Source organism: Meleagris gallopavo, chromosome 9 (genome assembly GCF_000146605.3).
Source record: "Meleagris gallopavo isolate NT-WF06-2002-E0010 breed Aviagen turkey brand Nicholas breeding stock chromosome 9, Turkey_5.1, whole genome shotgun sequence".
Classification (NCBI taxonomy): Eukaryota; Metazoa; Chordata; class Aves; order Galliformes; family Phasianidae; genus Meleagris; species Meleagris gallopavo.
The window spans coordinates 17,876,185-17,886,916 of NC_015019.2; the positions used below are offsets into that span (position 1 = coordinate 17,876,185).

A 10,732-nucleotide genomic window follows, 5' to 3' on the forward strand; every position below is an offset into this window, starting at 1 on the left:
CCTAAAGAAATGCCTTGGGCAGCAGTCCTCCCATCCCCCTGCCTGCCGTGCCGGCTCCAGGCCCACGCTCAGAGCAGGGCATGGCTCACAGCAGAAAAGTTGCTGAAGCACTGCCAAGTTCCATGGCCAAACAAACTCACCTTTGTCCCCGTCACAGACTTACTCAGAGGCATTCATCCCCTCACTGCTGTCTGCAAGCAGGCAGGCATTTCTTTCTCATTCATAGCCTCACTGGCTTTATAGCCTAATTTGGGCAATTGTTTGGTGGGGCCAATTTCTTTTGCTTGAAAAAACGGCTTCTCCCATCCTGGCCCTGCTTTCACACACAGCCGCACCCCTCCTGCGACCAGGCTGTTTGGGAGCAGACCAGCAGCGCGCTCCTGCCCGACCTCCAGCCCTGACTGCCTCCTCTCACTTGTGGCTTCAGGAGCTCCTTCCTGCCCCTGGCTCAGGAGGAAAAGGTTCTGGAGAGGAAGGGCTCGCACAGGCTGGGCTGACCTCACCCGCACCCCCTCCAGCATGGATAACGTGAGCGAAATCCGCCAGCTGATGTCCTCCAGCACGCGAAGGATGAAGGGCAGCACTGCTCACTTTCCCCATCAGCCCTGGAAATCTGGGGTGGCCTCTGCTTCTGTTAGATGAGACAGTTCTAGATGCTATCTGTGCGTTCTTTTAAGGTTGTTAAAGCACACATATTTGTGCACATAACTAAATTGACGTCGTAGCATCTGGGGCAAATCAAATTAGTTCAAATATTGGCAGGTACAGAACGTTGTAGCTAAGAAATGAGCACATAAAATATACACAATTTTCCCCCGGCAGTTTATTATAGTATGAAGAAAAAAACATTCTGTGCTTGAAGCTGACGTTATATTACAAATGTATTGCGAAGTATGATGTGACTATTAAAATATGATTACACAAAGTATGAACATTTTAAGTTTACAGTACAGCGAATCTTTTATAAACAGACTCTTAAATATACATAGGACAGTATAGTAGCTGACAGAAAAACATCAAAAATTAACTATTCATGTTTATAGACTTTTCCCCTGAAAAAAGTCTCACATTAAAACAGAAATTATGAAAAGCCTTAAAACCAGGAACAAATCACCTGTACGCTACAAAAATACACGGCAGAGGTGTGCAAACCAGAACCGAAGGACACGGCGGCCAGGGAACCTTGGCGATGTCAGACCGGCATCGTCGCCTTACCCGCGTCACCACGTGCTGCCCCTCAGCCGGCTGCGGTGCACACACACACACACACACACACACAAACACACACACGCGCCTGTCAACAGCCGCCACATCACAAGTGCACCCTCACTGCAGGACAACGGGAGGTGCACTGTCAATGTCAAGTCAGCATACCGGAGCGTAGCGGGCGGAGGACTTCCCCTGATCCCGCAGCGGATCCCTGCCGGCAGGTTCCTGACTGTGCTGGGGGCCCCGGGCGGACCCACACCCCGCTCTGAGGCTGCAGGATCGAGCTATGAGTCAATCAGCAGTTCCTTTCACATGTATTGGTTTGTTTTTAATGCGACTTTTCGATCTTTTCTCTTGATGCGGGAGAACAGATGCCACTCTTGGTTTCTGCATAGTCTGGTTGCGACGACACCCCTAGTTCATGTGTTAAGTTATGTCAAAAACATAAGTATTTTATGCTGTAATACACAGTATTACTGAAACTAACAATATTATTTGCATATTTATAACAAGGTATAATGAAATCCCTATAATAAAACCAAAAGTTATGCTATAGATTTATTTACAAATAGACCAGCAAAGAAGTATAAATACTTCTACATTTAAGGTTTAGGAAAACATAATTTACAAAATATTCAAATATATACACTGATATGAAAAACTGCCAATATTAAACTTTGATGCAGGCAAAGAATTGGCTGAGTCCATTCATTCTGTACTGAAAGAAGTGGCAGCTCTCACGGGCCACGAGCCGCGTTTAAAAGTCACGCGTACGGTATTTACAAAGCGACTGCTTCCCTCCACGCTACACATGTCCGGAGCTCTGAGCGTGCTGCCCCAAAATGTCATCTATCATTGTCAGATTGTTCAACCACTCTTCGTCGTTGCTGCTGCTGCTCTTCATGAGCGAGTCAAGGAAGTCAGTGTCACTGCAGTTAGCGGGCAGGACGTTGCTGCTGTGCTGGGGCACGAAGTCATACTGCGGCAGCTCGGCAGCTGCGCTCATCCTGCTGAAGGCGTCGGGCGGCTGCCCCGCAGTGGGGTAGCTTGGTGGGCCGAGGCCTGCGGAGGGATTGAGCTGGTTAAAGCTGGACACTCCCTGTGGCATCGATTTCATAACATTCATAGCTGGCAGCGGTCCCCTGGTTAAACTGTGTCTCAAGTTCTGATTACTCATTGAGCTCAAGCCCTGGCCAGACTGTCCCATGCTTAGTTTCTGCATCTGTCTGACCTGGACTCCAGGAGCAATCTGGTTAGGCGGCACTACAGCCTGCTGGGAAAACTGCTGACCCGATGCACTTGGTCGCACGTTCTGTTTGGAGAAGAGAGCGTTACTTGAGAACTGCTGCATGCTGGTGTCCATTTGGCTTTGATTTGGCATTCTTGGCACCGCAGTCGGCGTCCACATCTGGGCAGAGGAGCTGGGATAGACGTTGGGGATTCTTGGCACACTCGGCTGTCTCAAGTGCTGCTGAGCTGCTGAGTGATTCACCAAGGAGCCAGAACTAAAGCCAGCCATCGGCATGCCCGGCTGCACCGCTGCGTGGCTGTGTACAGTTTGGCACCCTGAGTTCATGGCCAGTGAGTTCTGGCTCGGCCGCAGCGGGATGTTAAAGTCGGAATTAGGTGGAAAAACCGCCTGCTGTTTGCCAGGGTTGTGTGGAATCATCACCATCGTTCCGCTGCTCTGGCTGGCAGTGACTGGGGTAATGCTGGCACCCAAAGTGCTCTGGAGCATGGCTGGGTTCGATGGCAGCATGTGGTGGTTGGGCGGAGGGGCCGGCATTGGCTGGCTGCAGTCAGCAGGAATGGGCTGCTGCACAGCTGCACACAGAGAGACACACGTTAGCTGGTGAGCACACCTTCACCCGAAAACACAGCACATCCCTAAAGGCTGCTTCTCCATACTTAGCTTTTACCACCTGGGCTCTGTGTGCTTTGTAATGAATTATTACTGAAGCAATAAGGATGTGGGCAAATCTCATGATATATGATAAAATGGGAAATACGTTTATGGGAAATGCGGAGAATGATTAAAATTGAGTATTTAATCAGATCCTAGGTTCTGGCTCCTTGAAGCTCTGCAAAGCACGACACTTCTCCCCTTACCTTGAAACTGATTGATCTGCTGAGCTGCAAACAAATTCCTCTGCTCAGATGTTACTCCCAGCATGTTTTGTCTCTGCTTTTCCTGGAAAACAAGGGGAATAACAGTGAAGTTGCACTTTCTTGACAAACAGAAAAGGCAAGAGACATTCCAAGTGCAGCCACTGTCATCACTAACAACCTATCACACATATTCTTCTGATGAGACCAGGCCCAGATTGTTCATTTCAGAGCAGATCTTAATTGCTCACATGCCCCCTTCCTGCAGAGGTGTCCTTACAACAGCCCCGCATTTGGAAGTGCAGACTGTAGCAGATGCTGTGCAGGCAGCCCAAGGCCAAGGGGGAGCTGGACAAACACGCAGACCCTCATGTTCACCAGCTTATGAGTGAGAAATCCTGGTGTCTCCCCAGCGCCTTTTGGGCTGACTGTCTGCATGTGTTCTTGGGAGTACCTGACCTGGGGACAAAAGATGCCCAAGAGTCTAGGAGTGAACAGGAGTGAACAGCGTCTGCATTTCCTGACAAACAGGAGACTGCTGGTGGCCACGGCCCTGCCTGGAGGACAGCTCTCTCACGTGTACTGCCTGTGGTGCCAGTTGCCACTCCTCACCAGAACACAGCAGTGAACCACAGGAAGCCTTGGATCCCAGAAGCTGCTCCCTGAGCAAAGTGCTGCTGGCTTTGGTCAAGTGACCTGATTCATCTCCCCAACTGTTTGACCTCAGAAACCACCACCACACTCGTGTCCCTGCCATGGACAGCAGCTGTGACTCAGGGAACTTCCACGAATGCTGCAAGCTGAGGCCTTGCTGAACTTCTGTTGTGCCAGAGCAGCTCAGATAAGCTTGAAGCCAACTGATGACAATGAGGTATGGTTGTTTTTGGAAGGGAATTTCATCAGTGAACAGAATAGTTAAGAGTTTTACCAAACTGCTTCTCAACATCATTTCCCATGCAAAGAAATGAGCCTGCTTGCCACAAACTCAGCTCAGAAAGCCAGAGATGCAAGCTCAGTGCTGCCTCACACAGCCCCCTGTGAGCTTCCCTCACCCTTGCTCCTTCACATAGCATGTTTCAAGCCTTGCACTGGGACTTCTGTCCCCAATGAGAACAGCCAAGCCCAGTAGAACTGGGTTTATCATCTACTCTGGGAGATCTCCAGAGAACCAAAGAGAAAGAGAAGGACATCTCTCCTGGGCCTGCCTCATACTTCAAGCCTCCCTTTTCAGCATCTTTCCTCCCAGCTCTGAGGCTGACCAAGACGACAGCAGTGATACAGAGATGACTGAATTCTTTCCTCGCACGCGAATGGGTAGAGCTGAACTCGGGCTTGCTGAGCAGCACTTGGCCCTGGCCTCCTTTCGGGATAACAGCCTGGATGCACCACAGCCCTAGTCTGACTCAACCCAGCAATTCCTAGGTCACTCTTCAGTGTTTGCTGACTGGTGATTTTCCCATTCCAGTTAGTCCTGTCCTTCCAGTGAGGTGGATGGCACAGGAACCCACAGAAGCACTCAGCACTGTACCTGCATCAGCTGTCGTTTCATTATTTGCTGCTTCAGTAAATGGTTCCTCATCGTGTACCCATTCACCGTGGCTGGTGCCGGCACAGAGCCTCCACTTGGGACGGAGCCCGGCTCCTGAAGTCTGGCAACAAGTCCAGGATTCTGATCCTGCCAAGAAAGATGAAAAAAAGAAAATTAATCTCATCAGGGAGACATCAACAGAAGCCTTTCTCTTCTCTGCTAATGCCCTCTTCTCCGGTCTTTGTCTGTTCCGTGCCAAACACCTTGTGGGTTCACAGGGACCCACATGGCACAGTGTGACAGCAAGCGGCAGGTGACTGCTCCAGCTTCTGGGGGTCAGCACAGGAAGAAACGAGGGAAGCAAAAGATGAATCCAGAATTCTTTGTGACTAGCCCAGGCCTATGGGGCTGATTCACTACGATTACTGGAGTCACATGGCTGCCTCGCTGACAGAAGGGATGTGAGTAAAGCATCACATTTCCCACCAGTTCCCCAACCGTTACACTGAAAGACATAAGGAAAGAAAAGTTGTATCAGGTAGGACTTGGCAAATGGATATAAAGAAGAAACGTACAGTAACAGAAAACAGAAAACCGAAGGCTGAAGAATGGAAAAGGAAATATCAGATCAGAGACCCAGAAAGACAAGGAAGAGCTGGACCTGAACTGAAATGCTTCCTGTGGGTCCCATGGCGGGACAGTGAAGGAGGGAGCTAATTGTGAAAAGAGAGAACATACAAAAACACAGGGTCAGATCATGGCCAGGCACTAAATAGATGTCTCAATTCCTGGCTATATGGGCTTCTACCAGCTGAGAACTTGCCTTTAAAGAAAGAGCACTGTGGGGAATGAGAAAAAAAAATAGCATAAAAACACTATGAAGACACAACTCCAAAGAGATGAAGAATTAAAAAAAGTCAAAATATCTGAAAAGCTGGCCAGTTGTCAGGGAAATACAAGAGAACAACAAGGGAAGACATCAAGGCCTCATCAAGGACAAGAAAGCAAGTGATCCTGTAAGCGCCATGCCCCGGCACAGCAGCACCAGTACATCCCCCCTTCTCCATTTTCACATCCAGCCTCTACATTATTTATGATGTTTTGTTATTATTGGCAGGGAGAAGTATGTATGTTATATCCAGCATCCTTAGCTAGGCCATGCTTCCTTTGTTTTCAGAATGGAAGCCCACATCCTTTGTTTGAGAATCAATGTTATCAGGAGATAAGCAAGAAGAAAATGGTTGTTGCCTTTTGACATCTGACAATTAGAGGCATGCTCAGATGGAGAAAACAGGATACAAGCCATGTTTCAGGGTGGCCAAAAGAAAGCACTGCAAGACATCACCAGGCAGGCTCCTCGGGCCCGGGGTGCCTTTCCACGGCAGCTTCACCATGAGGAACGACCCAGCACCTTCCCAGATATTCTTTGTAAGGGCGATTACCAAGAAGGTCACTGAAATTACTCATTTTTATGGTACCTCCTTTTGTTGTAGCTCTTCGGCCTATTATGCAAAAGCACAATTGATGAAATGTAAATGCCTGCGAGATAATTTACTAAAAGACACAAACCTGCAGCTCATCACTGGTCTCATTATCATTCCTATTCATGGGCAGTCTCATAAGACTAGACTTTATTACTGGCGCTTTGCTTACAATCCTGCTGGACAACTCTCCTCCTCCCCCTTCCCTCCTACCCATTTTACTCCCTCTCCCACAGAAAAAGAGGGAGGGGAGGAAAAAAAGTAAATATGATTTACTACGGATGTAAATATGAGAGTTCATGTAAAGCTAGCATTCTGCTTTCATGTCAGACAGTATTCTGTCGCCACAGTTAAGCTCTGAATAATGCAGATTGCCTCTAGGGGAATATTTGAAAGTGCAGGGATTCAGTTTGTGTACTCTGCACATGAAAGACACCGAAATGTTCATACCACCACAATCCCTGCCATCTATCCAATTTCCTCCCAACTTGTCTTGTTGCGTGCAGAGGGTCTGTGCTTACTGAAGCAAACGAGTTTAGTGCAGGGACAATCATTCTGATGTCTAGCTCAGGGCTATCGCATTAACAAGTCATTAACATTAAAGTCTCTTTCCTAATCATGTCCACCTCATTCTAATTCTTCCTAAACATCATCAAGAAAATAACGTTGATTTTTCCATATTATTAATGGCAAAGAAGTGTAAATCACATTGCTAATTGTGGCTCTTGCACTGTGGCAATACAACGGCGTAATTATATGGGATTTTCTGCAGGCACCCCATAGCAATAACGACAATCAGCAAAGTTCATTTGCAAATACAGAAAATGGGTTGCTGAGTTTTTCAGAGCAAAGTTGTATAATACTTAATTAGCAGATAAAGAAACAACCTATACATCTAAATGTTGCTTTTGGGGAAATTAGGACAAAATAGCATGGATAGGAACACGAGGAATGAATTCAAGATTTTTCCATCTGCAGTTCACATATAGGTTAATCTAAAAAAAAAAAGTTCTCTCTTTTCGCCACTAGTGGGAACTACTGTATTCCCTTACAATAACAAATAACCGTGTAAACACTGACTAAGAATAGCTCTGGTGTAGTCCAAAGGACGCTGCTATCTGTTCCAAAGGTTAATGAACTCGAAGCATTTTTCCTCTTCAGCACTCCCCAAGAAACATCGCTTTCCCACATTATGGCCAAGCCGAACACGCCATAAACGTAGCTCAACTCTATTTCAGAGTGTCCCATTTAAAGCCCACCAGGGGAGCGAAGAGAGGAGGCTTCCACTGTTCCGGTGGGGAAGGCTGGCAGCAGGAGCACAGACACATCTGCAGAACATACGGGTTTGCACGTGGGCGTTGGTGGGGGTTGGTCACTTTTCCCTCCAGAAACTCGTAACAACCCACCAGACGGCAGAGTCCCCAGGCAGTGGCAGGCACCCAGCGCTGGAGCCCGAGGCCACGCATTTGAGAGCTGCTGCTGGGTGGACTGCCACGCGGCAGGTCGGAGCTCCCTCACCTCTCTGAGGGCTTTCCAGTGTTCAGGAGTTTGGTATCCCATGTACTCACCTCAAGAACAAGGAGAAAAGAATCAGGCTGCGGGTTTGCAGGAACGTGCGCTGTCTGCATCTGTATTCAGGCACTGATGGTGACTGTGAAAGCAGAGGCACACACCAGCGAGAGCAGCCTGTCGCAACAGCCCAGCACGCAAAGAAGGGAACACTGTTATGTCTGTGCAAAATGCATCTGCGAACGACTGTGTCCAATTGTGTAAGCGTGGGTCAGGTCCAAAAAACATTCAGGCACACAATGCAAAGTGTGCAAACACTCCCACTGAGACCAACTGCCTGTTGCTATGAGTCTGCATCCTTCCAGCATCCACTGATGGGCTGTTCCACCCAGACTTCACGTCTTATTACACAGGAGATGCACAACTGCCGTAAGGAAGCAGGAAGATGAGCCATCCCATGCGAACACAGTTCACCAACTCCGGTCCCTACCCCTTAACAGACATCCAGTAACCACTTCTGTGGCTTCGCTTAAATGAGAATGAAGAAATTTATGGCCCCTAATTCCTCTGAATCCTCATTAACAAACAGTCCAAAAAGGATTTAAAAGCAAGACTTTCTGAGGATCTGAGTTAGAGCTCTAATCACACTTTGGCAAATATGTAAAAGTCCCTCTAATCTTTAATAAAGAGCGTTCATTGTTTTTTAAGACCGTGTGAAAACAGTAAACTCATTTATCATTACTAAATTTTCCCATCTGCTACATCTTACGGTGCAACTCTAAAGAATATAACCAAGAAATTCACATGTTTAGTTGTACACGTGAGTTGAGCCCAGAGTGACTGGAAATGTACCATTTATTTCTGCAGGGGCAGGAAGGGGACTGCAGGCTCCTAGGCAGAGTCATTCGTCCCGTGTTGAAGAGCGAGCTGTCTGCACCAAAATGGCTCTTGGAAAGGCACATGTGCTTTATAAGAAATAAGCTGCCAGGTGAGACTGCTCAGCATTATGTTACAGACCCAGACAATAAAAACAAGCCATGAATTTCAATAGTTAACAGATGGACTAATTAGAGACGGAATTCTTTGTGGTTCTAACAGATAAGCAGGTCACAGCAAGGTTACCAAGAGGCACCCGGCCTGGTGAATTTCAAGAGATATCTGCAGAGTAGGTGAAGAACTGTACTTCCCATATGAAAGTGCTACCAGCAGTGGAGGAACGGAAATGCATCTAATAAAAGATTCATACAGTAGCTGCATTTAAAAAGTTTCTTCCATTTCAAAAGGCATTACTGATTTGAGAAAGATTCCCTCCACTCTAAAGGGGGAATCCAGCTGACTCTAGTAATTACGTATCTTATAGCAGAAGGAAAAGAGCCACAGCACTGCAGAATAAAAGGAAAAGACAAAAGGGAATGGGTAGCTCAGGGTAGATGTTGGCTGTAAGTAAGAGGTGTGGAAAAACTGCTTTCTGCTATTGGATTTTTTGTGACCAAAGATAACTTTAAGTTGAAGCATTTAACAAGACAGCATGTGGAAAAAATAAAATGGAATATAAATAAATAATATTAATAAATAATAATTCAAAATAAATAACAATTCTTTCAGTGGATCTGCACTCACTGCAGGGGCAGATGTTCTCTAGGGGTGGGGCGAAGTTTCATTAACTAAGTTTTGTTCTGTATTTTAAAAACATCTGTCATGTATGGAGAGTTCTGTACTCTGCTGAGGAAATGCAACTACCAGTTTCAGGCTCCCTCGCTCGTGCCCACAGCGGGGTTTCTCTCCTAAGGCCACAGCTACGACAAGCAGGTGCAAACACTGTACAAATACTGCCGAGTAAACTGTTGAAAGAGCAGTGCAGTTCAAGCTGGTTCACCCACAGAATCGCGCGGCTGTGAATGTTGTGTCTTGGTCCACAGTGAAGCCACAAATAGACTCTTGGGTGTCGAAAGACCTGGTGTAGCTCCACAGCAAGCCGTGATGCCACCCGCACCAAGGAGGACACGGTGCCCAGCTACAGACTCACATTTTGAATCTCTCTGGCCAAGGCACACAAACAAAGCAAGCGAAGTTCAGGTTGAGCGGGATAAGCATGTCACTGGCAGCACGCTGTCTGTGAGACGCTACACTTTGCTTCCTCCTGTCCTCCGGGCTCTGCATGCTTCCTGCCTCCGCCACTCGCCTTTAACAAAACACTCTGTTTGATCTTTGGAAGTTTTCTTTCTTTTTCCCTCTATTCTGCCCACAGTTCAGAGATGCTCTTCAAGATAAAACTGAGCCTTTCAGTTCAAAAATGCTCCAAAGCTTTTTGTTTGCTTGTTTGTTTTAACAAAATGTATGGACACAGATAAAACAAGCTGTGCAGCCCAGCGGATCCTTTTCTACCCGTCCTTTACCCATTTCCTTGATACACGAGCATGTGAAAGACTAGCAGACTCAGGTTTCTAAGACTATCCTGGGGCTGTCTATCAGGAAAAGATCTCGTTTGAAGGCCATAAGTGACCCATAAGTATATGGTTTTATTTTAAAAAGAAAATTCTCTTAAGCTTTTCCTTCTGCTCATTCACAAGCATGCACAGCTTCCTTGAAAGGCCGTCCTCCCCCGCTGTTGGGACAGAGAAGCCCTCCACACCTGGCTGGCAGTTGCACCGGCAGCTCCTCCCTTCAGCAGCACAGAAGGAATCCTCATTTCCCTATAGCTGCTCTCCTTCATGCTATTAAAAACAGAACCAAACCAACAAAACCCCAGCAGAGTACCCAAAGTGCCTGTCAAAGCGCACCCAGATGTAAGATGGAAGCTGAGTCCCCTCTTAAAAAAAGCAAAAACAAAAACAAATTAGTTAAAACTCCTGTGCAAATAACCAAAAATTTCAGAGCTGTTCAACAGAACACGCCATTG

The 10,732-nt window shown here is 47.1% G+C and overlaps 1 protein-coding gene across 1 annotated transcript; it reads right to left on the reverse strand.

The window, feature by feature from the left end:
- Window positions 1-801: 801 nt before the first annotated feature.
- Window positions 802-5,723, reverse strand: LOC100548097 (mastermind-like protein 2). Its single transcript, XM_010715496.3, has 3 exons — window positions 4,844-5,723; window positions 3,319-3,400; window positions 802-3,033 (listed from the first exon to the last, which is right to left on the reverse strand). Exons 1-3 carry the CDS (start codon window positions 4,892-4,894, stop codon window positions 2,015-2,017), a joined length of 1,152 nt encoding a protein of 383 aa, XP_010713798.1. The 5' UTR covers window positions 4,895-5,723; the 3' UTR covers window positions 802-2,014.
- Window positions 5,724-10,732: the final 5,009 nt, after the last annotated feature.